Below are 27,493 nucleotides of genomic sequence, written 5' to 3' on the forward strand. Positions count from 1 at the left end.
CTGGCTGCTCCTGGAGCCCAGTGCGCCCAGGAAGACTGTGATGTTGCCTCGCACTGTCTAGATCCCCACCAGCCTGACCCTGGCAGCCACCACCGTGTGCAGCCGTGTTCACTCGTCACTTCCTCTGTGCGACACACAACTCCCCGGAGCATCCCCCTGGAAGGAGGAAGGCGTGGGGTTTCTCTAGTTGCCTGCTCGCCTTGCTGCCTTAGTAGAGTACAGGCTGCATGCAGGCCCTTTTCTCAGGTTCACGACCAGCTTTAACTCTCTGCCTTCTGCATTTTGTGCAAGGAGGTCCACCAGTTCCAGACCCTCTCCCCTGGTGGGGATCCTGGTCACAGAAAGGGAATCCAGTCTTCTCTCGCCACCCCTCAGCAGGCCGTGGCCAGCAGACCGTGGCAGGAAGGTGTCCTCAGCGGGGCTTGTGTCTGGTTTCCTAGGCGTGGTGCGCTGCCCGCGCATCCGGAAGAACAGCGGCCCAGATCAGGGCAGCGATGAGGAGGGCAGTCTGCAGAAGGAGCAGGAAAGCGCCATGGACAAGCACACCCTGGAGCGCAAGTGTGCCATGATGGAGTATACCGCGTGCGTCCCTGCCCCGCCCCGCCCCCACATGCAGAGCCCAGCAGGTCTGGCCTGCCCCCCATCGGGCTTCTCTGTCAGGCCCGGAAGCCTGAGTCTCTGTTGCCGAGGCCGTGGCTCACATCTGGCCCCAGCCATGCTGTAGTTGGCTCACCTATGGTCAAAAAATAAAAAGAACCAGTAGCCAGAGTGCAGAAATTGGGAATTTTACATAACAGTCTGGGTTTCTGACAAGCCCTTTACTTCCATCTGCCAGGTGTTTTTCTGGGAAGGTAACAGTTAAAATAAATGCCCCCTGCCCACTCCATGAGCTCTCTTTTCACTTCCCAAGGAGGGCTTGTTTTCTGTTTATTTCCATCTTCCAGGGGCAGCCGTGAGGTCGTGGATGAAGGCTTTATCCCCGGAGATGGGCTGGGAGCCGCTGGGCTCGATTCCAGTTTCTACGGACACCTAAAGCGAAACTGGATCTGGACCAGCTACATCATCGACAAGGCCAAAAAGGTGGGCTTTTAGGACGGGGGCATCCATCCCCGGGCCCCAACCCGGGGGACTGCCATTGCTACTCACCTGCCTGTCCCTTTCCTGGCTCAACGGTTTTTGAACTGGCCAAATCAAAACTGACCAGAGACACAAATAATTACTTCCATATATGCTAAAGGCATGTCAGGCCCCTTAAATATCTGCCTGGCCTTTTTTTTTCCCCCAACGGATTCTAATTCTGCGATGTGGACAAGTACTCCTTTTTAAAAGAAAGAACAGAAAGTCTGTAAAACAGAGGTCACACGGGGAGGGGGTACGTGTGTGATAGGAGGGTGGCGGTCCCCACACAGTCTCTTCGTCAGAGACTCGTGCACCTCAGCGCTGTGGCTGCCCTGGGCTCCCTGGGGTCCATGAAAGCTCACGCTTTATCCAGTGCCATCCTCATCTTTTAGGAGACCACCGCATCAGAGAACGGGCTCACGGTGAGGCTGCAGACGTTTCTGTCCAAGCGTCCGTTGCCTCTTGGCGCTGGAGGTACGTGGGCCAGGAGTTCAGCAGAAATAGACGTGGGACTGTCTCCGGCCGACACGATCGCTGCACATTGGCTTTGGCTTCTGGCCTTTGCAGAGGTCATTCTGCAGCGCCGGTGTCCTGTGTTTATTTCCAGGCAACGGCAGGTTGACTGTCTGGGGAGAAGCGCGAGCAGGATCGGGGCTCTGTGCTGACAGGGAAGAGCACTTTGAGGTTGGCCGAGAGCCCACGCTGGACAGGAACCAGAAAGTGAGGGGTGGGAAAAGCCAGAAGCGCAAGCGGCTGAAGAAGGACCCTGGGAAGAAGATCAAGAGAAAGAAAAAAGGTTTCGGGATGCTCGTTCGTGTTTGCCAGGCCTGCCTTTGCATGCACGGTCTGGCTGGGGATGGACAGCAGCCTCCCCGCAGCCCAGCCTGAGCTCTGCCTTCAGACTCGGGTTCTGTCTCCTTCTATTTGGAGCACTAACTCTGCATGATCACGTTTTATTTTCCACACTCAGCCTGCTGACCGAGAGGGCCTCGAACTGACTCTGTGCTTCCCCCTGCTTACTCTGTCTCTGCATTGTGTAGAGCCTTTTCACTTAGTAACTCCCTCAGTTCAAATTTCTAATTCCTTCTCAACTGGGGAAAAAAAACCTTGGCAAAAAATCCATAGCAAAGTCCGCATCACAACCAGCCCAAATCCTATTATTCTTTTGGTTTGCTTGTTAATATCTGCATCTGTGCTAATCAGGGCAAAGTTTAAAGTTATGTTGTGTTTTTAAATCAGAGGCAACATGGGTGTCACTTAAGCCTGCAGGATCTCTCCAGATCTCGTGAACCCATCGTGTGTGGTGCCTCGTAGATTGCCCTTTGGAGTCTTCATTTGGGTGGTATTTACAGTGAAGGAGGGCAGCGAGAAGACTAGTGTTTAGGTTTTAGGCCACTTTTATATCACCTCAGTGGTGTGTGTGTTTTAACAGCGATCTGATAGCTATAGCTGTTTCAGCTGAGAACAGAATATTTTAACAGGAACCTGTTTTTAGTGGTTTATTCTGCTGGTGCTCAAAACAAATAGCCTCACATCAGCTGAAACAGCCTCCTCTGTTTAGCCTGTCCAGATATGCATAAGATCAATTTGGCTCGCAAAGACCTGAATTCATTACAAGACAAAATACGGTGGTGGTGTCGATTTGAATCTAAATGCTCTTGCCCACTTTTCTCCTGCCCTCATTTGGAAGACACTCATTAAACAAACAGTCTTTTGGAATTGGCAGTAGCATATGGTGGCATATGGCGTCTGCCTGTGAAACTGCCACCAGCGACTCCCCGAGGGGAAGAAACTTCGGGAAACCCAGTGGTTGAGAGCTCAAGGTTCCAATGCTGTCTGCTGCTTACTAGGCTCTGACTTTGGGCAAGGTGCTGTATCTCTCTGTGTTTCCAATTCCTCAGCTGCCAAATGGGGATAATAATTGTATCCTTCTCATAGGGTTGTTGCCAAGTATTATTTTTAATTATAAGTGAATATATGTAAAAAGCTTAAGCCAGTGTTTGGCACCTAGTGAACATTCCATAATGTTAGTGATTGTTATTTAGGTAGTAGCTACTTTGTGCCAGGTGCTGCGCGAGGTGTTTTATACCCAGTCTCGTTCACTCCTCAGGGCAGCCCCGTAGAGTGGGCCTTGTCCCCACGCTGCGCCAGAGTTTGCACAGCATCTCTGAGGTCGCAGAGCAGGGAATGGTGGGGACCCACTTATCCAGAGAGCGCACCCCAAGCAGGCTCCCTCGGCTTCTGTGCGAGGTGCTTTCAAAGGGCTCAGAACCTCCAAGGGAAGGATCAGAGATGGGCAGATAACTAACAAGAGGCTGCATCAGGCTGCCCAGCCCATCTCCACGAGATGTGACCAAAGAGAAATGATGAAAGGGGTAAAAAAAAATCTGTCAGGATGGGCTGAGTCTTTTGTGATTAATTTACATGACTCTGCGCACGATGAGATTCTGATAACCAGTACCTTGGTGCAGTCTGACCTGCTGGGTAGGGACCCTTCCCCTCTCCACAGTGACAGCTCCAAACTGGTTATTAGAGGCCCCCTCTCCTCTTCCCCTCTTAGAAGAACTCCCGGAAGAAAAAAGCAAAAGGCTGCGTTACCACGACGAGACTGACCAGAGCGCCCTGCAGAGGATGACCCGGCTGCGCGTCACCTGGTCCATGCAGGAGGACGGGCTGCTTGTGCTCTGCCGGATTGCCAGCAATGTCCTCAACACCAAGGTACCCGGCCCAGCGCCCCCGCCCCCTCCCAGTCTCTGGCCCGCTGATTTGCGAGTCCCTCTCATCATGGGACCCACATAGGGAGGCTTATACCTGGGACCTCTCATCCATCCCACCTACTCCACTTGGCTGCTGGGAGAAGCATTTCCCAGAATCCTAGCAATGGATACCACGCTCGTTTTCTTGTTTTGTTTTGTTTTGTCTTAATTTTATTGGGGTATAGTTGATTTACAATGTTGTGTTAGTGTCAGGTGTATAGCAAAATTAATCTGTTACACATATACATATATCCACTCTTTTTTAGATTCTTTTCCCATTTAGGTCATTACAGAGTACTGATAGAGTTCCCTGTGCTATACAGCAGGTTCTTCTTAGTTACCCGCGCGCCCACCATGCTTATTTTTGCACATCTGTTTCCTGGCTTCGGCTCACGCATCTATGTCTTTGCCTGGCTGCAGGCCACACGGCTGAGAGCTGTGCTGTCCCTCTCTCTTCACCAGGACTCTGACCCTTCCCGGCTCCCTGCCTCCCACCCTCATCTGCCTGGAAAACTCCCGTTTATCTTTCAGTAACCGCTTATCATCTCTGGAAAGGCTTCCCTGATCCTCCCAAAGGGAAGTACTTATTGCGTTCTCACTCTGCTCCTTGGACATGTACATTTCACGCTGCTCCTTTGGCTTCTGGCGCCTCTTAGCCCACTGGAGTGGCTGCTTCTAGAGGCAGAGAGACTACTTACTTGTTTTTGTAGCTGCAGCCCCTCGCGTGGTGCCTCCCACGCAGGAATCACTCTGTCCGTGCGGACCAAGTCAGCGTGGGACGGTGGGTGTCCCCGGGTTCACTCCCCACCTCCCATGCCATGCCGAGTCGAATGTCCCATCAGGCTGGTTCCCAGAAGCCACCCGGAGCGTGGGCTCTGCCAGTGTCCCGCCCAGGGCCCCTTCCAGGCAGTAATACCGCCAGGCAGAGTAGGTGAGGCAGCTTCATAGGAGCCCCGTTTGTGTTTCCTGTTCTCAGCCATACCAGCCAAGAGAAACCCACTGAGAGGGCTGACGCTCTCTGCCTTCAAGCTCATTAAATCCCTTTTGTTTATTTTTGCCCCAGATTTTCTTATCCCTCCACCCCTTCCTAGATTCCCACCCAATCCCTTCTGCCAGGAGGAACCCAAAGGCGTGTTGCTGTCCCTGATCCCTGGCCTTGTCTCATCACAGCACTGATGGGAGAGGCCTCTCCCCTCCCCCCCCTCCACGCAGCCAGGGGAGCCAGGAGAGCCTTGCACGGACCCTCCACTTACTCGCTTCAACTTACACCAGATTCCTGGGCCCACTCCTGCTGGGGCGCTAAGAAAATAACCCTGTCATCAAGGCCCTTCCTTACCTGGGCTGTGCCTTCCTGCACGTGTTCACTGAGAGGGTCTCCTGGGTCTGTGACTCGGCACGTTCCGTTTCCATTAGTGTAACCACAGGTGCCCTACACAGAGCGTTCTTGAGCGTACATGATGGGTACTTAAACCTCTAAAGCCGTCTAATGAAATGCATCTTCTATGCTCCTGACCTCCTGTGACGCATTGCCCTCCAGTCAGTATTACCCAAGCACCCTCCGAACACCTCTACTAGTCACCAAAAGATACTCTTCGCGCTGGACCTGGAGGATTTGTCTTATTCCTCTCTGCCCAGCACCCGCTCGGGGCCAGGCACGTGGTCAGTGCCCAGTAAATGTGACTGAGTAAATGCATGAGGTGACAGTATTGAGCGTCCGCTGAGGAAAGAGGTTCCACAGAACGTATTCCCCCCTCCTTTACATTAGTGACCCATAATGTGGGCTCCGAGGATACTGATTTTGTGTCTTGGCTTGTGTTTGATCCAGGTGAAGGGCCCGTTTGTCCCCTGGCAGGTCGTGCGGGACATTTTGCACTCAACCTTGGAAGAGTCTTTGGATAAAACATCCCATTCGGTCGGACGAAGAGCTCGCTACATAGTCAAAAATCCACAAGCCTATCTGAACTATAAGTAAGCCTCCTTTGAACTTCCATGATTCCAAGACGAGGGTATCCCAATGCTTCTAGTTCATTCTTTACACTTCTTTCATCCCATTTGCTTAAGAGTCGGCTGTAAAAACCAGATAGACAAAATCTGAGTCGTCCAGTAGCACATCAGTAGTCTGTTGGAGACTGTTAGTGAGATTGTCCTTGATTTGGGGTGGCTAGGTGTGATTCTGGGCACTTTCACATTCAAGGTGTTATTTACACTTTAGAACAGCCTCGTGAAGCATGTGCCGCTCTCCTTTGTTACAGGTGAAGAAACAAGCTAAACAGGCTTGGTGACAGCACTGAATGTTACCTCTTCACCTCACCTGAGTAGCATGTGGTGAAAGCAGAGGCCTCTGCCCATTTCCACTAGGGTTTTAACACTCCAGAGCAGCTCTTGATGTCTCCGTGTTAGTGGTCCATCACATAGCTCACTCCAGAAAGAAGCTAGACAGGAACGGGGTCACTGGACCAAATGCACTCGACCATTTCCTCAGCAGAGCCGGGCGTTCCCTAAAGACGTGAGGGGATGGCAGCTGGCCAGGAACTACAAAGCCTCCCCCATCGGCAGTTGCCAGGGAGGCTGCCCGCCGTCTGTTTCCCTCAGGGCCAGGGTGTAAAGCTGTCGCCAGCCCCGTCAGACTCCTGCAGCTCCCTCCCTCTGCCGGCGTGGGCTCGAGTGGGGAAGCCCAGCAGGTGGTGTGGGAAGGTACCCGAGTGTTGCAGCCAGCATGAGGGTGAGGCCGGAAAGCGGAGCTTCTTCCACCAGCTGACGTTCGGGCCACGGGTCAGTGGGAGAGCTTGGCTCCGGGCTGGTTCCGAGCCGTGCGCTGCCTGCAGTCAGCCAGATTGCAAGGAAAGCAGCCCAGCCCTGGATTGCAGAGGAGACTCAGCCCTCTGCCCAGTCTTCTCAGTCTCGGCGCTGCTGACATGTGGGGTGGCTCATTCTCTGTTGTGGGGTGTCCTGGGCACTGTGGGGTGTTTAGCAGCCTCCCTGGCTCCACCCCCGAGGTGCCAGTGGCAACCCGCCCACCCACACCCCACCCCCACACCCCGCCAACTGTGACAATCAAAAATGTCTTCACACGCCCCCCCAGGGGGGCAGATCGCCCCGACGAGAACCGCTGGGTTAGACCCACCAAGGGGCCTTCCTGTGTGAAGCCACTTCCCCAGTGCATGGAAGACTCTTAGAATGTTCTGCTGAAAGGGCTCTGATCACCTGGTCCAAAGTCCTGCTTTTTGCAGAGTGGAAACAGGCCCAGAGAGAGCGTGCAAGTTGGCTGGGGTGACAGTGAGCTGGCAGTGAAGTGAGATCTGGAAGTCGGGTTTCCTGCCCCCTGCCTGACGCTCTTCCTCTTGTCCTGCAGCAGCCGGGGAAGAGGGACATGAAGGGGGCTGCAGGGCGTGCAGGCCAGGTCTTCATCCACTGCAGCTCAGAGCTGTGGGACCTGAGACGGGGCATTCATCCCCTTAGAGGCTGTTTCCACACCTGTCCCACCTGCCCTGGCCCTTGGCTTCCGTGTGACCTCGGGGGCAGGGGCGGACCCTACACCTCACTGAGCTGTGAAGTGGAATGACAGTCTCTACCTTGCAAGCTCTTTATGAAGGAGCAGCTCCAGCTTTCAAAGTGCGCAGCTCCTAGGAACCCAGCAAACGCTGGTTGTCTTTCCCTCCATTTCCCTTTGGGCAGATCAGGCTCTTTTGGTGCCTGGAGGTGTGAAGATGTGTGCAGTGGACAGAGTGCTGGAGGAGGCCGGAGCTCTTAATACCAAGCACCAGGGCCTGTTTCCAAATTTAAGATCCTCTTTGACATAGGTCTCTCCTGTGGTCCTGGCCAAATCCCCGTGAGGGCAGGCGCGTGGAAGCTACTGTTCTCAGTTTGCACGTGGAGGACAGAAGTGCAGAGAAGTCGAGATGTGAAGCATGAGCACAAACAGGCCGACCCCCAATCCTTCATTTTCAAAAGCTATAATCACCCAGCAGGCACATAAGCAGATCATACTTCATGTTTACCCAAGGCCAGAACTGTTAGGACAGAAATCTTCCGGTGGTTCTGAACGTGGCCATCGTGACATTGCCCAGACTTCACTGTGGCCTGCTCTCCCCACAGGGTCTGCCTCGCCGAGGTGTACCAGGATAAGGCGCTTGTTGGAGATTTCATGAATCGAAAAGGCGACTATGGAGACCCGAAGGTGGGCCCCGCGCGGTGGTTGGGCTCAGCCTGCCCTGAAGGCAGGGATTTCTAGGTTCTAGTCTGGTCCTCTGGGTCCCACGGTGCCTCTGCCAGCCTTGCAAACATGGGCTTTTCCCCTGCTCATTTGGGAAATTGACTTGTCAGTTCTTTGGCTGTGGCCCTCACTTGATCTGGGTCCAGCATCAGTTTTAAAGACGATTAGAATTTGCCATGTCTCTTTGCAACGCTGCTGTGTCTTGGGTCTATTTTATTAAGAAAATAGTGTTGCTCTTCAGAAATTACAAACAGCTAGACTTCTGGAAAGCTCGTGGATAGGCCATGGGTTTTTTGGGGGGTTTTAAATTTTATTTAAAATTTTATTTTTATTTTTGGCTGCGTTGGGTCTTTGTTGCTGTGTGCGGGCTTTCTCTAGTTGAGGTGAGTGGAGGCTACTATTCGTTGCGGTGCGGTGGCTTCTCTTGTTGCGGAGCACGGGCTCTAGGCTCATGGGCTTCAGTAGTTGTGGCACGCGGGCTCAGTAGTTGTGGCTCGCGGGCTCTAGAGCGCAGGCTCGGTCATTGTGGTGCACGGGCTTAGTTGCTCCTCGGCATGTGGGATCTTCCCTGACCAGGGCTCGAACCCTTGTCCCCTGCATTGACAGGCAGACTCTTAACCACTGTGCCACCAGGGAAGCCCGGCCATGAGTCTTCTTTCTGAGTTTTCTGTGGGCGGGGCCGGGACGGTGATTGACAAGGAAGGAAACTGTCTTTCCAGACCCAGGCTTCTCTGCTCTGTGGCTCAGAGTCTGCTCACCCCTCACTCATTGAGCTAACACCGGACTCCGCTGCGTGTATGTCCGGCCTTGCGCCAGGCGAGGCCAGCTGAAATGGAGCCACAGGGCAGTGGGACGGGCAGAGAAGTAAACGCGCGCCGCAGAACAGTGCAGCCACCCTGAGAGAGGAAAGCACAGGCCGCTGAGGTCTCACAGGGAGAATTAGGAGTGCTTTTGATGCAGGTGACGGAAAAAAAAAACATAACAGGGGCTTAAGGCTTTTTTTTCCTCATATGCCAAGCAGCCCAGAAGTAGGCCATCCTATGCAGGTGCAGCAAAGCAGAGATGTCCTCAGGGTCCCCCGTTTATCCTGTCACTCCGTCCCCATCCCTGGTGGTCAGCTTTCCATCCTCATGCTGGTCACCTCATGGCTGCCAGGTAACTGCTGGAGCTCAGTCCTCACAACAGAATCCCAGGGCAAGAAGAAGTGGGGAGAGGGCCCTTGTATCAGGGAGGGGACAGCCTTTCCCAGAAGATCCGTCCTGACTCTCCTCGGGAAGCTGGGCAGGCTGTCTCCCCACACCAAATTGGGGCTGGCTCCACTGCTAAGAAAGAACGGGATGAAGGAAGTAGGTGACCAACGGCATCTACTACAGAGGGCTTTTCAAATGTGTCAGCACTGAGCCCAGACTGCAGAGATGAGGGACCAGCCGAGGAAAGGCAGAGGAGAAAGGGGGGCGAGGTGCCCCATGGGAGGACGGCAGCGAGAGGCATCAGGGAGGAGTGTGAACTTGTCCTGTAGCGCTGGACACCACGTGACAGGGTGACGGGGTCGGTTTGCCGGCCACACCATGGAGGATGAGTTGGAGGTGTGAGCCTGGGGGTGGCGAGGCAGTGAGGGACCACGCTGTGATCCAGGTCTGCACTGGGATGGTCGCAGGTTGGGTACAGAGGAGGAGGGGTCTGGTTTGGGGTTCACGGTTGAGCGTTGAGCATGGCGGTGGAGGCTGACTTGCACAGGTGAGTCACAGAGGAACAGACCTGGGGGGAGGAAGGCGACAAGGGGACACAGGCCTGCTGATTGGAGGAGACTGCACAGGGCACGTTGGGAGCTCCCATCTGGGCCTCGGGGGAGAGTGCTGGTGGCGCAGGTTTAAGGCACCAGGTGTAAGGCTCTCCATCTCCGAGTGAAGTGGTGAGCATCTGTCACCTTCCGGCGGGGGCTGGGGAGTCAGGAGGGCACAGGAGACAGTGTTTCTGTCAATGTCTGTGGGAGGTCGCTGCCGAGGGAGTTTGCTACAAGATTTTCCCTCAATGTGTCTTAGTGAAACCTCCATTCAGGGAGAAAAAGGGCTTAACATCTCATTCTCTCATGTTGAAAGGTTTGTGCCAGCGAGTTTAAAGAATTTGTGGAGAAGCTTAAAGAGAAGTTCAGTTCAGCCCTAAGGAATCCTAACCTTGAAATCCCAGACACACTGAAGGAGCTGTTTGCCAGGTAAGGTTCCCTTGGGAAGGTTCTGTGTGAACTTTGGGGCAAGAGGAAAAGTCACCGGCCAGGACCGTCACGGGTGTGTCCCCCATCAGCCGTTCCGCTTGACCTTGCAGCGAACCCTGCACTACCCTTGACCCTGGACGCCCTCGTCTGCTCTCATGGGCGACTTGAAAATGGGAGGCACTGCCATCCCTCGCGCCCCACCAAGTACTCCCTTCCATTACATGAAGGCCCTGCTCTGACTTAATTCTGGCTTACTCAAGTATTTGAGTCCTTTTGCTATGATTGATCATTTTAAGCACAGGAAACTCTGAGGGGTACTTAACTTCCCAAGGTCACAGTGCTAGTGAGCCCCAGGCCAGGATTTGAACTTATGTAGGTCTGACCCTAGAGCCCCTGCTCTTTCCAGCTCAACCACTGGGCATCTGGAAAAGAACAGACTTGGGTTTGAGCCCAGACCTGTGAAACTTGAAAATCTTCAGTGCTGTGAACCAGACCTATTTCCGCTGCTTAATCCAAATGTGAATCCCTTCTCTTCACCATCCTCATCAGGATAGTCCCTCTCGCCACTGTATTTCCACATTTCTTCCTGTAGAGACACGTCCATCCATCAGGTCCCACTGTGAATTGTGTGGTATCTTTTCAGCAAGCCGTCTGCGTTTCAGTTGGGGATCTCGTCCTTTCATTCACCCAACAAATAGTTTATGTCGTGCCCACTGTGTGCCAGGGCCAAGGAGCGATTTGTAGTCGTTTACAGATTTTGCCTTTGCCACAAACTCTTCCCCAGAACCCACAAGTGGCATGGTTTCTCTTGTCTTGAAGATGTTTCAAGTGGCCTGTTTACCTATATATAATTTCTGTCCCCACATATTTTCAATAAATTCCAAATATTTTCTTGTTTGACCAAAATCAGGTCACGTTTTTCTGAAAAGGTGCTTTGTCTTGTTCCTAAATTTTAGGAAGCATTTACGATTGCCAAGATGAGTTTTGACTTTAGTTTTGTAGAAACCAACGAAATGTCTCAAATAGATGGCCATGTTTTTTTGTAGAGTTCTACGATTTACTTCTATATTTATTTTCTTGGTATGAACACAGTAAAACAATATTACTTGGAGCTCAGAAAAGTAGATCGGGGGTTAACCTGTAATCCCGTCACATGATACAACTTTGCCCTGTGGGGCGTCTTCTCGCCACCTTCTTCCTTATGCTTGTTCTTCATCCTGGTGACCCACAGCTGTCTGTCCTCCTCCGGTTAACACTTAACAGTCGCTCCCTGTGAGTTAACGTCTCCTTGTTGCCTCAAAATGGTCAGTGAACGAACATTCCTCATTTCCTCAACCCTCATTCTTGCAACACGCTCAATTCGATGGGCAGAACCTGGTGTTTTCTCATTTTAATTTGCATGTACATGTTTCAGTTTTAGGGACTTTACTATTTTTTCCGCCATGTTAGCCAGTCAGTAACCACCTCCCGCGAGCATCCCCTTGGCTATGGAAGGTCAGCTGGGCTCCATTCACAAGTTCTTCTGTTTCCTATGCAGATACCGAGTTTTGATGATTGGAGATGAAAAAGACCAAGTCAGGAAAGAGGATGAACTTAATAGGCAAGTACTGACAGAGACCCAGTACCTTTTCCTAGGCTGCTTGATTGGGTTGTCTAGCACAGGGTCATCTAGGGCCGAATCTAGCCTGGCGCTGGTTTCTGGAAATAAAGTGTTATTGGAACACAGCCACACCCATTGCACGTGTAGTTTGCACTGCTTTCACGCTCTAACGGCAGGGTTGAGTGGCTGCAACAGAGACCACTGGGCCCAAAGAGACTAAATTATTCATTATTAGGCCCTGTGCGGGGAGAGTGTGCCGACCCCTCACCCTGCCTGTCACTGGCCCAGGTTGAGGACGGGTTGGGGAAGGGGTTTGAACTCCTAGCCCATGAACTTCCCAAGCAAAAACTCCCTTGGGACTTCCCTGATGGTCCAGAGGTTAAGACTTCGCACCGCCACTGCAGGGGGACGCCGGTTTGATCCCTGGTGGGGAAACTAAGGTTTTACACGCTGCGCAGCATAGCGAAAAGTAAAAAAAAAAAAAAAAAAAAGAAAAGAAAAAGAAAGAAAGAAGCCTCAGCATTTTCTTTCCATCTTGGATAATCAGTATTCAATTTGATTTTTAGCTCTGTATTCAATGAAAAGCCTATTCTCATTGGAGAAACAGTTGTTTAAAATTAGACAAAAAGAAAATCTAAACACTAACCACATGTGTTAGTTGTCATGAAAACCCGTTTCTAGGTTATGTCACCCCTTACCCACTGGACTGAAACTTTTTCCCTGTGAAAATGGACCAATCAGTAAGGCATAAAAACCATCATTTCTTTTGTTTTGGTTTATGACTAGTTTGGACATTCGTATCACTTTTGTGAGATTGAAAACTTTTTTGAGACCGAATCTACCCAAGATGAGCGTGCCCTGCGGCCTGTGGGCTCACGTGGCCCTGTTGCCCCGTCTCTTTCAGCGTGGATGACATCCACTTCCTGGTGCTCCAGAACCTGATCCAGAGCACACTGGCCCTCTCAGACAGCCAGATGGAGATCTACCAGTCATTTCAGGTGGGTGTCGGGGACGCAACATCAGCTTCACAGCAGTGCTCTGGAACTCGGGGCCCTTCCCAGGCCGGGCCATGTGAGGTTTCCACCCCTTCACTTCACTGCAGGGCCTCAGAGGGCCTGATTGCCCCTGAGACTCTAGCCCCCACTCCGTTCATCTTTTTTTTTTTTTTGGCCAAACCGCGCTGATTTTGGAATCTTAGTTCCCCAACCACGGATTGAACCCAGGCCACAGCAGTGAGAGTACCGAGTCCTAACCCCTGGACCACCAGGGAACCCCCCCGTTCATCTTTGAAGTATGGGCACAGGATCTGGTGACCTCCAGAATCCCTCCCAGCGCTGAGGTTTTGAGTCTAATGTTGAAGGCAGAAAATTAGGCAGAAGAGGAAATGAACCTCTCAAAAGAGCTGAGAAAGTAATTGGACTACACGGCATATCTTTTCCAATTATAACAGACAAATATCAACATATTTTGATTGCTAGATATCGCCCAGTGGGAAAGCTGCCTTTCTGCAGGCGTTGAGTCATATATCTCTTGAGAACTTATTAGAACTGTAATGCTGCTTTATCGTGGCCAAATGAGGATGAAAGAGAAAGGCGGATCTCATTCAGCCCCGCACTAAGCCTGGGAAGTACTCTTTTACAAGTGTGAAAACTTGAGGTTCAGAGAAGTTCAAAAAGCCCATGCCCAAGATCCCAGAGCTCATCCATCTAACCTGAGTCTGTGTGGCTCCAAGCCCCCAGCAGAGGGGCCCACTCCCCGAGCCCATGCTTCCCTTGTTTCTAGTGATTGCAAAAGTGTGTTCCAAGTAGAGCCTGTCTACTTTTGTATTTAGTCTCTAAACCCAAAACTCAGCTCTTCAAGCCAGTTTGGGACATGAGGGGAAAAAAAATAAGAAAACAAAAGGCTGGTGTTATTTCTCATCCCACTGATCTGTTTAGACGGGTGCTGTCCCAAACTTTGTGGGGATGCTTCAGAGTCAACTGGAGAGCTCTTGTGGCACGTGGGCCCCAGGCCCCACCCCACAGTCTGCAGTCAGGAGTGGAGGGGGCAGGACCCTGACGAGCTCTCCTGCCCAGCCGGGGTTAGAGCTAGCAGGACCTCGGGGGTCGGTCCAACCCCCGTCAACATGAGAAAGCCCAGCCCCCAAGTTATGGCAAGAACCTGGTCCCTGTGTCCCAGCCAGGGCCGTGGCCTCACTTTTCCTTCCTCTAGCTCCATTTCCAGGTGGGGTCTGAGCGGTAGGGATGGTGCCAAGGGGCTGTCACTCTCCCTGACCACCCAGGGTGTGGGAAGTCCCATGAGAGAGAGCATCTGAGCCCAAGGAGGACACAGGGCCCTTCTTCAGCAACCCCTTCCCCCTGGCAGCAAGGAGTGGGAGGTCATTAGGGATGAAGTCAGGGAATTCCCTGGTGGTCCAGTGGTTAGGAGTCCACGCTTTCACTACCGAGGGCCCGGGTTCCATCCCTGGTCAGGGAACTAAAATCTCACAAGCCACATGGTGTGCCCACCCCACCCCACCCCCCAAGAAAAAAGAAAAAAGAAAAAGGATGAGGTCAGAGGCCACCCGGGATCCTACCAGGCTCCCTGCAGCCCTGAGCTTCCGGGAAGTGTGCTGCAGGAAGGTGGACGTCACAGGCACCCCAGATGGCGGTAGTTCACTGTGTCTGTGACAGCCCAGCCTCTTGGGAGTCTGACGGGCTGTGCCACACTCCCCACTCACTGTGCGTGGTCTGTGCGCTCCTGTTCCACGTCAGCGGCTGTCTGGGGAGCGTGCCCATCCTCGTCTTCACATGGAAGAGGCAAGCAGAAGGTGCAGGTGTTTCACAGGAAGCTGGATTCAGCTTCCACTTCCGCTTGGGGGGAAGCAGTGATGACCTAACGGCTGCATCCTGCTTCTTCCCTCCGCCCCGCTCAGTCTTCCCCATCAGGCTGCTAGTCCGTGCGCCAGGACTGACGTAGAGGTGGTACCTGGAGAAATCGAGGGCACTGTGCGCACCTCGGACTGACAGGACCCAGTGTGTGCCCAGACCCCACTCTGTCTCCGGGAGAGCCACCCCCCATGCTGCCCCAGCACCCCAACTGACCACCACTTGACTCCCAATCCCCTGGCCACTGGCTCGAGGACGAGACCTCATCCTCTCCCTGGTCCTGCCCCTCCCAGCAGTGTGGCCTCAGAAGATCCCTCGAAGTCCATGAGCCTCAGTCTCCTGTCACCCTCGGGTCCCGGGGTCAGTGCAGCAGAGAAATTTCTAAGCCAGGATTCTGAGACCATGCCTGCAGGTTTTCTTGGCCGGTGCTTTGAACTTTCCTGGAGGCTGGTGTGTACTCGACATTCGCTGTCAGTTGACTGAACCAATGCTGTTCGGAAAACGGGAATGACGGGACTGCCGGTCCCGCAGTCCTTTGAGCTGCGCCTCCTCTGGGCGGGATCCACATCTGCGAGCCAGGGAGCCATGGCGGCGTGGCCCACGGGGGGAGCCTCTGCACCCAGGACCCAACACCGCCCTCCATTTTGCCCCATGCTGGGTGCCAGGCGCCTGCTGGGGCAGCAGTACGAGTCGAGTCTGTGCTCCGTAGAGAGTGACAGGGAATAAACACATGAGATCATTTCACGTAGACACGGTTACGACGGAGAAAGGGAAACGGGTCAATGTAATTGAGTTGACTGCCGAGGAGCGGGACGGAGGAGGATTTGGCCTTTGAGGGGACGTGTGTGAGCTGAGAGCTGAATGTTAGGGAGTCAGCCACGCAGAGCCTGGGGGAGTGTGCTGTCCAAGAAATGGGAGCAGGAAGTGCCAAGGCCCCGAGGCGGGAGTGCCTTGGCTTTTTCAAGAAACGTAAGGAAGCCGGTGAGGCTGGAGGGTGGTGAGCAAGGGCTGCACTTATCGTAGGAGTTGAGGCCAGGGTGGTGGGCCGGGTCCCACTCACGGGGGTCTCGTCAAGCCTAGTGAGGACTGGGAGTTCCCCCTGCAGACAGAAGCTGTCGGGGCTTTCGAGGCAGGGAAGGAATGTGTGGTCTGATTTAGGCATCAAAGGTCTACTTTGGCTGCTGTGCAGAGTGGTCGGGCTGGGGGCAAGGGGCCACGGGGAGAAACAATCGTGGCATGGCCCAGATGGTGGCAGTATAGATGGCACAGACCAGATGCGTCTAGGAACATATTTCGGGGGTAGAGCCCAGCAGACATGCTGATGGGTTAGGTAGGGGTAAGGGATACAGTGGTATCAGAGATGATTCTGCGTCAGCTCCCAGCGTCTTTGCAGCCAGAGAAATAGGCATGGGGCGCAGCCCGCCTTTCCCTGCAGTTGCCTGTTCTCTGTACTCTCTGAGGTGACGTGAAGGTGGGTGCGGGCCGACCGTCGGGATGTGGGCTTCCTCCGGGCTCTCCCCCACCGCCAGCCGCTTCCTCCATCGACGATCAGCTGTGGCTTCTGTGCATCCACATCGGGGTCTTCCCCCCGCCGGCTGGAGAGCCCTGTTGACGCACGGCCTGCTGTGTTACAGACGTTCCGCCTCTACCGGGAGTATAAGGACCACATCCTGGTGAAGGCCTTTGTGGAGTACCAGAAGAGGAGCTTGGTCAACCGGCGCCGGGTCAACCACACACTGGGCCCCAAGAAAAACCGTGCTCTGCCCTTTGCGCCCATGTCCTACCAGTTGTCCCAGACCTACCACAGGTGAGCACGGGGAGGGCGGGGCCTGGCTGCAGAGAGGAGCACAGGTGAGCGGAAGTGACGGGCATCCCTCTTCATCAGAGAGCAGGGCGGCCTGGGCCTCTCGTGGCCTCGTGTGCGAGACGCAGCCTCTGGGACCAAGTTTCTCATCAATGTCTGTCCTCCCTTCTATGGGAATAAGGTTAATGCTTGCCATATTTTGTGTTGGGGTGTTTTACCAATTTTGTAGGTAGTTTGTTTCCCTTTTCCCCATAAAATTGGGTAAAATGGGTTTCTAATAATTAGACCAGCTAAGAGTGCACCCTTCCGGTTGGATGTAACCTCGGTCCTTATGTTCGCGGCTCCAAGCTGTACCAGGCTGCCTGTCTTGCAGGCTCGCATGCTTCATTTGGAAGCCATCGTGTACTGTGTTCTTCTTCTTGTTGTTGTTGTTTTGTTGTTGTTTGTGGTACGCGGGCCTCTCACTGTTGTGGCCTCTCCCGTTGCGGAGCACAGGCTCCGGACGCGCAGGCTCAGCGGCCATGGCTCACGGGCCCAGCCACTCCGCGGCATGTGGGATCTTCCCAGACCGGGGCACGAACCCGCATCCCCTGCCTCGGCAGGCGGACTCTCAACCACTGCGCCACCAGGGAAGCCCTACTTTTTGTTTTTTTAAGTTGCTCTTTATATATATATATATATATATATATATATATATATATATATATTTATTTTGGGCTGCATCAGGTCGTTGTTGCTGCATGCGGGCTTCTCATTGTGGTGGCTTCTCTTGTTGGGAAGCATGGGCTCTAGGCACGTGGGCTTCAGTAGTTGTGGCACACGGGCTCAGTAGTTGTGGCTTGCAGGCTCGGTAGTTGTGGCGCACAGGCTTAGTTGCTCCGCGGCATGTGGGAGCTTCCCGGACCAGGGCTTGAACCCATGTCCCCTGCATTGGCAGGCAGATTCTTAACTACTGCGCCACCAGGGAAACCCCATCATGTACTTTTTAGACCCAGTTTGTGGCATGTCAGCAAGAGGTTGTTACAGGGTCTGGAAAGTCACCCCTCTGGACAGAGGCAAGGGCTTGACTGCAGGCTCCGAGTGGAGACTGTGAGATCGAACATACGCATATCCCCTTCCTTCTGTAGGGGTTCAGGGCTTGCCTTGTGTAAAGATGATTACAAAAAGCACATTCATCTTCCCCAGTTTGGTACCGCGAGGCCTAGGGTGTTGGCTTAGATGAAAAGGTGCAGCACCTTCATCCGAGATGGAAAACAGGGCTTCCAGGGAGAAGCTGGTGTGTTTAGTGTTGACGGCAAGATATGAAGTGCCCTCAGCCCATCCGCACCAAGGCCTCCAGCACCCTGTCCTCAGAAAGGCCCTTCCCTTCTCTTTCTGCGTAGGATTTTCACGTGGCGATTTCCGAGTACCATCTGCACAGAATCATTCCAGTTCTTCGACAGAATCCGGGCTGCCGGCAAGTTGGACCAGCCTGATAATTTTTCCTTCAAAGAGCAGGATAATAACGACTCCACGAGCGACCTGGTGGCTTTTTCTTTGGACGGCCCTGGAGGACACTGTGTGGCCGTCCTGACCCTTTTCTCCTTGGGCCTTGTTTCCATGGATGTCAGGATCCCAGAGCAGATCGTGGTGGTGGACAGTTCAATGGTGGAGAACGAGGTCATTAAGAGGTGAGAGCCAGGGCAGCCACTGGGACGCTGCTCTGAGCACCGTCGGGGGCTTTGGGCACCATCACTTCCTCGCAAGCTGTGGCATCTGCAATTTTATTTCCTCAGTCATCTGGGTTTTATTTTCAACGAACACTTGCTGCGTTTCTCTGCGTTGTGCTTGGCATTGTGTGGGTATTTGCCGTACAAAGACAGCAGGGCCTCGGCAGTGCCTTCCGGGAGCTCACGGGTCTGTGAACCAGGGATTCCAATGCGGTGTCCAGTGCAGCACCTCCTGCTGGTGCCTCTGGACGCCAGGGGAGCCAGAGGAGGGGGTGACTGGACCACGCCAAAGAGAAGGACCTGGAACAGTGTGGCACGGAGGGTGGGGTAGGCAGAGCAGGGGTATCGTTAAAGGTTCCTTGAGGCTGTAATAGCTGAATTGGGATTTAATGGAAAAGCAGGCATTTTTGGACAGAGACTAGGAAGGGTTTCCAGGCCGAAGGGACAGCCCTTGCAGAGACACAGGTATAGGGACGGGGGGTGGGGGGGGGTATGGAAGGTGGACGAGGGGGATGAATCTGGAGCAGAGTCTGTGCTGACCTGACCTCACAGCCGGATGCCAGGGCCGCATCTGTGGTCAGAGCGCCGCTCTCTGAAGGGGCGGCCAGACCAGCAGAAAGCTTGGCTGGGCTCCGTCATCCAGGTCCGTTTTCTGCTCCTAGCCTGGGAAAGGACGGCACCTTGGAAGAGGACGAGGACGAAGAGGAAGACCTGGACGAAGGCTCGGGGGCCAAGCGCCGGAGCATCGAGGTGAAAGCCCGCCAGGCCTCCCACACCAACTACCTGCTGATGAAGGGCTGCTGCGCCCCCGGCATCGTCAGCAACCGCAACCTCAACCCCAGCGACAGCATTGTGGTGAACTCCTGCCGGGTCAAGCTCCGGCTGCGCTGCACCCCGAAGCCCACCGGGCTCGGGCCCGCTGGTGAGTGCCCCCCCAGCTGCCCCGTGGCCCAGACCTGGGGCTCATGGCCAGGCTCCCAAGGCCACGTGTGGCAGCCACCACTGACTGAGCCAAAGCAGAAAACGAAGGAAAAGCCCTCCTATCCGTAGCAGTCGGCGCGGGGGGCACACGTCCTGAGTTGCCCACTTGGGGAGCCCTGGGCTGTGCCCGCTGTGTGGTTAGTGCTCACCATGGTCTTTTTGCCCGAGTGTTGTCTTTTGACCTCTTGCTGTGAAAGATGAGTATTCTGCTTATGTTCATTATCTCTTATCTCCTTTACTTCCAATTTTTACACTTTTCTGAGTTCTTCTGTTGATTGCCCTTGAGACGATAATGCCTTGCTTAAACCTCCATTCCCTGCGCCCTTAGTTTCTGGCCGTCTCTCTCCTCCCTCCACGTAAAACGAGAATATTGGGGCCTCGTCCCTGCACTTCTCTTCCCCCTTCCTGCCCCTTTCCTGCTCTGTCTGACTTGCCTTTATTTTCACATGTTGAGGTGTTTACCTTCACAGCCACAGTCAGTATTCTGTGCTGTATCAGGAGCTTGGCCCAGGCAAAAATGTGATGACCTGTAGCCTGTGGTCTGAGCAGAGACACCTTGTACAGGAAGCACCAGAAACCAGCCGTGGCTGGTGTGAACAAAAGTCGGGACTTGGGCTTCCCTGGTGGCGCAGTGGTTGAGGGTCCGCCTGCCAATGCAGGGGACACGGGTTCGTGCCCCGGTCCGGGAAGATCCCACATGCCGCGGAGCGGCTGGGCCCGTGAGCCGTGGCCGCTGAGCCTGCGCGTCCGGAGCCTGTGCTCCGCAACGGGAGAGGCCACAACAGCTAGAGGCCCGCGTACCGCAAAAAAAAAAAAAAAAAAAAAAGTCGGGACTTGTGGAGGGGTCCCGGCGTATCTTACGGGGTCTGCGGAGCCGTGGACATGGGAACATAAGGAAGGGTGGGGCCCGGGCAGCCTGAGTGGAGGGCCACCCCACTCCCTCCAGAGCTCTAGGGTTCTGGTTCTCAGATCCCAGCCCCACCTTTGAGCCCTTCCCTGTGAATCTTGAACAAGAGAATCATACTGGCCCTGGGGATCCAGTGGGCTGCAGTCAAGGGCCCAGGGCGGCATGTATCAGGAACCTGACTGCCAGGGGCCCAACCGTGTCCACCCAGAAGGCAACCCCTGGACATCTGGGGAGCAGTGAGTCGGTGTTGGAGCATGACCTGCCTCAGCATCGCTTGTACACTGGTCTGGGGAGGAGAGGGGCTTCTCAGGGCTGATTCTGGTCCTCCTGGTCTCCACAGCCACTTCTCTGGAAGAGCTGATGGTGGGAACCTCCTGCCTCCCTGACACATTCACCAGGCTGATAAACAGCCAGGAGGACACCTGCAGCTTGGAAGAGTTCACCCACCGGCTGGCGCTGTCTGGGTACAAACCCGGAGACGTGTCCGCCGCCCTGGAGGTCCAGGGGGCCATCGCAGCGGCCGGTTGCTTTGGGGTGGACAGGGTGGAGTTGAGCCGCAGGTTCTCTGCCTTGGCAAGGACAGGTGGGGAGCGCTCCCGGACCTTCGCAGACTACGTCCAGGTGAGCTGTGCTCTCAGGCAGCCTGTGGTAGCCAAACCAGAAGTAGCCACTCACGGGCCAGACTCACGCTGCGGGTGGGCTTGGCTTGGGGCGTGTAGTGGAATTTTTTCAAAAGCTGGATTCGTTGTCAACATGGAAGACAGGAGATCTTGCCTGAAATTTTGCCAGCTTCTCCTGAACGTTAGAAGGTCTGGCCACTCTGGGCCCTGTTTCTTCAGCACAGCTGGCCGGAGCCCCCCCAAGCCATGGGCCTTGTCCTCCCCAGCTCTCTGCTGTCTCCAGATACCCTGCACCTGGTCCACAGTACTCACCACTTTGTTAGCGCAAGTCCGCGTGCCCGACGCGCAATGAGGCCCAACAAGCCGAAACGTCGGAGTTTGGAGGGGAGAAAGGTTTACTGCAGGGCCCTGCAAGGAGACAGGTGGCTCATGCCCCAGAGAGCCCCGAGCTCTCTGAAAGGTTTTAGCAAAGCATTTTTAAAGGCCAGGCGAGGGAGAGGGGTCTCAGAGTACGTGATCAGCTCGTGTACAGTTCTCTGATTGGCTGATGGTGAGGGAACGGGGCGGTGTCACGGGTTAACGCTGTCAGTCCTTAGGTGGCAGCAGGTCTGGGGGCTGCGAAGTTAAATTTGTTCCATTTGATGGTGGGGGGGGGTTGCCTCTGTAAAACCACTCAGGAAAGTGCACCAGATACTGTTACCTGGGTACTGCAGAGAGGCGCTAAAGCAGAGGGTATGGGGGAAAGGCCTGCCCCGCAAAGGCCCCATAGGGTCCTTCTTGGTTACAGCTTTACCTGCCCGCACCCATTTTCATCAGTGACCCCTGAACCCAAAGAATGTGAGAAGAGTTGGACCTTTTAGATCAAGTGCCCCGGGACCTGGCTTGCCCTCCTGCGTGTCAGTTGTTATCGATGTTGCGGAGGTGCCTGCCTTGCGTGTGTTCCTGGGGCAGGGGGGAGGGTGTGGAAGTCGATACTTGTCATTATCAAAGGAGTTCTTACCCATACAGGAAATGCAAGAGGGCTGTTGAGTACCTTTCACTTGGTGTTGGATTGTTCTTAAAACTCATGGTGCCTCTGGGGCCCTGGGAGGGAGGGTGAGGATTTTCCCCAGGCCCCGGTGCTGGAGCCCAGGCAGCGGATCCCACTGACTGCTGAGAGGCGAGGGGCAGGCAGCTCCCTCTGTTCCCTGGTGTCCAGCACAGGGCCCTAGTGGCCCATGCGCCGCTAACCCTCCCCAGACCCACAGGATGTGGGTGTGAGTCCTGCGTCCAGGCTGTGAACAGGGGCAAACTCCTTGAATCTTGACTTGTGGCTTTTTTAATAAAAAAGAAAAAGATGTTGGTGAATCCCTGTGTGCTGCCCAGAGTTGGTGCAGCTCGTAGATAAGAACAAGGACGTGGGAAGAGGGCGTGGTGAACGAGGGAAGGAGTCAGTCTCCTTCACTTGGGAATAATTACGGCTTTTGCAGAGGAACTTGGTAACCCTCAGGGTGGGGTGTTAAGTCTAGGAGGAGCTGGCCAGGCAGAAGGAGACGTGTAAGGTCACATCAGCTTTGAGGGCGCAGGCGGAGCCACCTGTGCTGAAGGAGCTGGGCTGGCCACTTGCTCAGAACGCTTAAAACACCTCGGGCAGGGGAAGGGGGCCCCGATGACCCTGGGGATCCCTACAGACGCCGTGTGTCTCCTGCTTTTCCCAGGACCTCTTAGAGCAACAGCAGGTGCTGGAAGTCGGCGGCAACACCGCTCGCCTGGTGTCCATGGCCTCTGCCGAGCCCTGGCTCCTGCACTCGGTGCGGCTAAAAGACAAAGAGGAGGGCACTGACCCTCAAAGAGAAGATCCCCAGGCCAGACCCCCTGAGGGGCCTTCCAGCGAGGACGACCCCTCTGGGAGGCAGGCACCACCTTCTCAGGGCCCCCTGAGCGCCAAGAGGCGTGCCAGCTGGGCCAGTGCAGATGTGGACAGCCAGGGCGGGGGGGCCGACCCCGAGAGTGCCCCAGAGCCCCCCACAAAGAGACCCACACTCCAGGACTTGCGTTTGGCCTCCAGCCTGGGGCCCAGAGCAGAAGAAGAACCAGAAACCCAGGTGCCTGCCCTGCCCACAGCTCCTGAGGACACAGACGTAAGGGAGCCTCCCCCCAGAGCATCGGAAGCCAGGCAGGAGGACCAAGAGGGTGTCGGGGTACCCAGCTCCCCAGGCCGAGAGCAGCTGAGCTGTCAGGCCCAGCTTCCGGAGGGCCCTGAAGACCCCAGAGGTACCAAACCCTGTCCCCCACACCACCTTCCCCCACCTGCCCATTCTCTGTCACGGGGCCTGATGGGCAGGCGAACCTGCTGCAGCCACAAAAGGGGCCTTTACATCAACTTTTCACGGCCTCAACTTCAAGGGGGAAGCTCTTGCCTGTTGAGAGGGCAGAGGCCTCAGGCGCTCCTAAGCCGACCTGTGAATCATGAGGACACGGCGCTCTCTTGGTTCTGGAAAGAGGTGTTTCCTGAAGCATCCCTGTCAGGAAGCAGAAAGGGGAGGGCTCTGGCCTCCCCAGGGGCCTAGCAGGTGCCCCATTTTCCTCTCTCATGCTGTAATCCTCTGGGATGTTTTTGCCCAAGGGTTTCACACCCCCAGCTCTGCAGTCAGGGCTTCAGGCGCTCGCCGCTCCCCGGGGCGGGGTGTCCTCGGGCCCTGAGCCCAGCTGCACACTTGCACCCTGCCACCTGTCCCATGTTGTCCTGGGCGTGCAGGCTTTGCCCCCCACGCCCTGCCGCCCTGGGGTGAAGGCTCTGAGGAGCGGCATTGCTGTTGCTTTGTTCACTGCTTTATCCCCAGACCCAGAAGGACTTGAGGAATGAATGGGGGGAGGGAGAGATGGGCCTCACCTTCTTCAGTCTCCCACACCCTCTCTCTCTTAACAGGTTTGGCGGATGGTTCTGCGGCTGGGGGCCTCTCCCAGGCAGCGTGGGAAAGGTGAGTGTGCTTCAGACTCAGGTGGCCTGGGCCGGGGGGAGCGGTGAGGGCCTTGGGGGTTGTCCCCAGGGTCCAAGATTAGTTATTACGTGACGGTCTTTCACAAAGATCTGTCTGGCACAGGGGTCCGGGACACGGGAGGGACTGTTGGTCCCGCTCACTGGGGGACCAGGCAGGTGCTCCTCGCACGTGGTGGACGAGGGCCAGCAGCGCTGACCGCTGTAGCGCCCGGTCCGTCGGGAAAAGTGGGTGTCACAAAAGCCTTTCTGGCGAGGGGGCGCCTGCCCCAGTGTGTACATCACCCTCAGCTTGGCGGGGCCGTGCTCTCCCAGCTTAGATGTCGCCCCTCGCCAGGGCCCAGTCACGCGGTCAGAGCCAAGTGTCCAGCTACCCTGGGGCCTGGCCTGTCCCACGCTGGGACCCTGTGTGTCAGACCAGTCACTGGTTAAGCTTTTAGCAGAAACCTTCTAAGGAAAGTGTGTCTGGAACCCCCGTATACAGCACAGAAGTAGAACTCTTGAGTACAGACCTGAGAGCTTGGTCAGAAGGGGAGGCAGCCAGTGGCCCGGGTCCCAGATGGAGCTGGTAAATCCAGAGGTCCTAGCACTTCCCCGCCCCCTTACCCCCACCCCCGCCAGTGAGCGGTGATGTGGGTCCGGCGCTCGTGGGCCATGGGGCTGGGACCCCGTCTGTCCAGATGGGAGGGAGCGGCGGGAGGTGGAAGAGCAAGAGGGAGACGGTCCCCAGCCCTGAGCCCCAGGCCAGGCGCCGGACCTCGCCGAGCCTTGGTGTCCCATCCCCGGAGCTGGGACCATGCGAGCCTGACGCCCGTGTGCCCATCCCGCAGGGACTGTGAGAGCATCCGCTTCATCGGGCGCCCGTGGCGCATCGTGGACGGCCGCCTGAACACGCCTGTGATCAAGGGCATGATGGAGGGCATGCTGCACCACATCATGACCAGGCCCGGCGTGCCCGAGAGCCGCCTGCTACAGCACTACGAGGGCGTCCTGCAGCCCCTCGCCGTGCTCGAGCTGCTCCAGGTGTGACTGGGCTCGGGGAGGGTCCTCATTGGGTCCCCGTCCCCCACTGTGGCTCCCTCTTCCTGGGTCTGGGCTTGAGTCTCGGCCAGGGGGTGGTGGGCGCATTGGCCGAGCTTGAGGGTGTGGCCGCCACGTACAGGCTCGGCCTGCGGGGGTGCGCTGGCCTCCTGGCAGACAACCAGGCTCCTCAGAAGAGCCTCGGGCCCCAGGTGTCCCCCACACTGCTTACTCCCCGCCCCCCGTCAGCCCCACTTCCCTCCAAGGCCGCGGCGCTGGCCGAGCCCCACACCCGCTTCTGTCCTCCTGCCTCTGGCCTCTGTGCCCTTTAGCGCTGCTGGCGCCCAGCCTTCCACATCCCCCACCCCTGCCCTGGGTTCCTGTCCCCAGGCCGTCCCTCACAGCACCCTTTCCCAGCCCTGAGCTGTTGCCCAGGCCTGCATGTTGGCGTTCCCGGGGTCTTGCCTCTGACCCTTTCTCTAGACCAGGGCTCAGAGGCTCACAGGCCCACAGGGGCAGGTGAGTAGTGAGTGACAAGCCCCCGTGGGTGGCAGGGAGAGCTGGAGATGTGCTCGTGGCCTCCTGAGAGCAGCTCGACCTGATGGCCGCCGTGCACTCCGGCCTTGTGTGCCCTGGGCCTCCAGCTCCTCCACAGAAGTGGAAACGGGGAGTTCAGTGTGAAATTGCCCGCACTTTACAGCAGGTCTGGGCCCAACAGAACCGCATCTGGAAGCTGGCCTGCAACCCCTGCTCAACACAGGGCCGCTGTACAGATGCTGGTCACTCGCTTCTCTCTCTTGCCCTGGGCTTTTGCCTAAACCCCCCTCGTCAATCCCTACTCCTCTCTCAAGGCCAGGTTCAGGTGTTTGTTCTGGGAGCAGCTCCGGGCACAGAGGACGTGGTCCTCGAATGCCCCTGTGAACCGGTCTGTCTGTGTCGTCTGCAGGGCCTGGAATCCCTCGGCTGCGTTCAGAAGCGCCTGCTGAGAAAGCTCCCGGCTGTCTCGCTCTTCTCTAAGCCGGCGGGCGGAGAGGCAGAGTCGTCCCCCAGCCCGGGCGGGAGCCCCATGGTCTTCTACGAGCCCACGCTGGACTGCACGCTCCGCCTGGGCCGCGCCTTCCCCCACGAGGCTAACTGGAACAAGTGGGTCCACTTCTGAGCCTCCTGCCCCAGCGCCGGCCCTGAGGAGAGGATGTTCTCTCCTGGGGGGGGCCCACATGTGCGGTGCAGCCTGGCGAGGTCAGGGCACAGGGGGCCCTGTGTCCCGCCCGCTGCACGGGTACACTGTGCCCAGCCTGCTGCCCCGCCTGTGGTTCCCGGCCTGGAACTCTGGAAGGAAGGCTGCCCTCCCGCCTGCTCCCAGGCCCTTCCAGGGCTGCCCCGAGGACTGCGCTTTGTCAGCCCGGGGCCTGGGGGAGAGCTTGGAGACACTGGGCCTGCTGATCTCCTCCTTGTGTTCCCAATCTCTCTGGAGCCTGGGTTGTGGGGAGCGTCCTCCAAGGGCTTCCGAGGCGAGGCTGCCCAGGCCCCGAGCCTTCTGTAAGGACATCCACTGGCCAGTGAGGGGTCAGGAGCTGGGGGCCGCGGGGGTCTGCCCCATCCACGCAGACCTCGCCTTCCAGATTCCAGCCACCCCGCCGCGGAGGACTCTCCCTGCTCCCTGGAAAGCCCTTGTGGCCTGAGGGGCAGGGCCTCTTGGGGACGTGTCACAGAGCGGGGCTGGGTGCCCCACTGCCGAGGGCCCGGCATAGACTTCCTCCTCTCCAGGCAGCGCCCCTGACCCCTGGGCTGGGGCTGAGCCTGCGACCCGCCTGCAGGCCTCCTGCCACCTAGGAACGGGGAGTCCCGGCAGCTTTGGGGTTTGTTTTGTTCTTTCAACCTCTTATTAAGAAAAAAAAATCCCCTGGCATGTATTTATATATTTTTTAATTAAAGCAAAGTAAAATGCAATTTGTTGTGTGTGTTTCCTAAAGAATCTTTGATCCCCTGGGGGCTCCTTGTTTTTCAACCTCGGAACAGCTGGGAATAGATGTTACCTGTAAAACGGAAGAGAGGGTGCTGGGTGCAGCCTGACCGCCTGCGGCTGCCTTGGAAGCCCATCCTCCCACTCAGCTGGGCCCTTGCCTGTCCCTTGACAGGCCTCAGGCAGCGCCCAATCCAGGGCAGGCCTGAGGCCAATCGTGGCCCACGATGCCAGCAGGCCGCAGAGGTCTCAGGCCTGGGGCATGGATTTGGCCCGTGGCTGTTCTCTTTAGCCCACATTTCTTTTTCTGTTGTTTTTTTAGTTACCAACATTTTTTTTTAATTGGAGTTTTCACATTTAAAAAAAATCCAGATCTCTATCTTCTCTTGAAAGATGAGAAACCTGGTAACACTGCATGTAACGGTCACACGTACGGGACATGTCCCCCCTAGTCACCGCCGCTGCACCCCCAGGCCCGGTCTCAGGCCCATTGCAGCTCGTCTCACTCACAGCCTGCAGCTCCTGACCTGGCCCAGCTAGCGGCCCTGTGTTTCCATCCTCCCTCTGCCAGGCGCCTGGTCCCCGGGCCAGACTCCAGAGTGACGGGGCTGTGGGCAGGGGAGCGGGGCATGAGGTCTAGGGTCTTGAGGGTGAACCCCCATAGCACAGCCAAGACTTGGCCAAGTCTTAGCATCATTTTTTTCTTTTTTCATTTTTACTCAAGTGTGAAAAACTAGCATTTGTG

At 55.9% G+C, this 27,493-nt stretch overlaps 1 protein-coding gene across 1 annotated transcript in view; it reads left to right on the plus strand.

Moving 5' to 3' along the window:
- The window catches only part of GTF3C1 (general transcription factor IIIC subunit 1), a 72,379-nt gene extending 45,644 nt beyond the window's left edge, over window positions 1–26,735 (plus strand). The window contains exons 20-37 of the mRNA XM_082645480.1: window positions 441–582; window positions 945–1,080; window positions 1,512–1,593; window positions 1,727–1,915; window positions 3,680–3,837; window positions 5,701–5,843; window positions 7,971–8,052; window positions 10,188–10,300; window positions 11,838–11,900; window positions 12,805–12,898; window positions 16,402–16,574; window positions 17,954–18,241; window positions 18,943–19,202; window positions 20,509–20,789; window positions 22,486–23,041; window positions 23,697–23,748; window positions 24,596–24,788; window positions 25,732–26,735. Coding sequence (XP_082501606.1) covers window positions 441–582; window positions 945–1,080; window positions 1,512–1,593; window positions 1,727–1,915; window positions 3,680–3,837; window positions 5,701–5,843; window positions 7,971–8,052; window positions 10,188–10,300; window positions 11,838–11,900; window positions 12,805–12,898; window positions 16,402–16,574; window positions 17,954–18,241; window positions 18,943–19,202; window positions 20,509–20,789; window positions 22,486–23,041; window positions 23,697–23,748; window positions 24,596–24,788; window positions 25,732–25,944 — 3,218 coding nt within the window. The 3' untranslated portion in view covers window positions 25,945–26,735. The remainder of the gene's footprint in view (window positions 1–440; window positions 583–944; window positions 1,081–1,511; window positions 1,594–1,726; window positions 1,916–3,679; window positions 3,838–5,700; window positions 5,844–7,970; window positions 8,053–10,187; window positions 10,301–11,837; window positions 11,901–12,804; window positions 12,899–16,401; window positions 16,575–17,953; window positions 18,242–18,942; window positions 19,203–20,508; window positions 20,790–22,485; window positions 23,042–23,696; window positions 23,749–24,595; window positions 24,789–25,731) is intronic.
- Window positions 26,736–27,493: the final 758 nt, after the last annotated feature.

The sequence above is a fragment of the Mesoplodon mirus genome (assembly GCF_964341445.2).
Source record: "Mesoplodon mirus genome assembly, chromosome: 15".
Lineage (NCBI taxonomy): Eukaryota > Metazoa > Chordata > Mammalia > Artiodactyla > Ziphiidae > Mesoplodon > Mesoplodon mirus.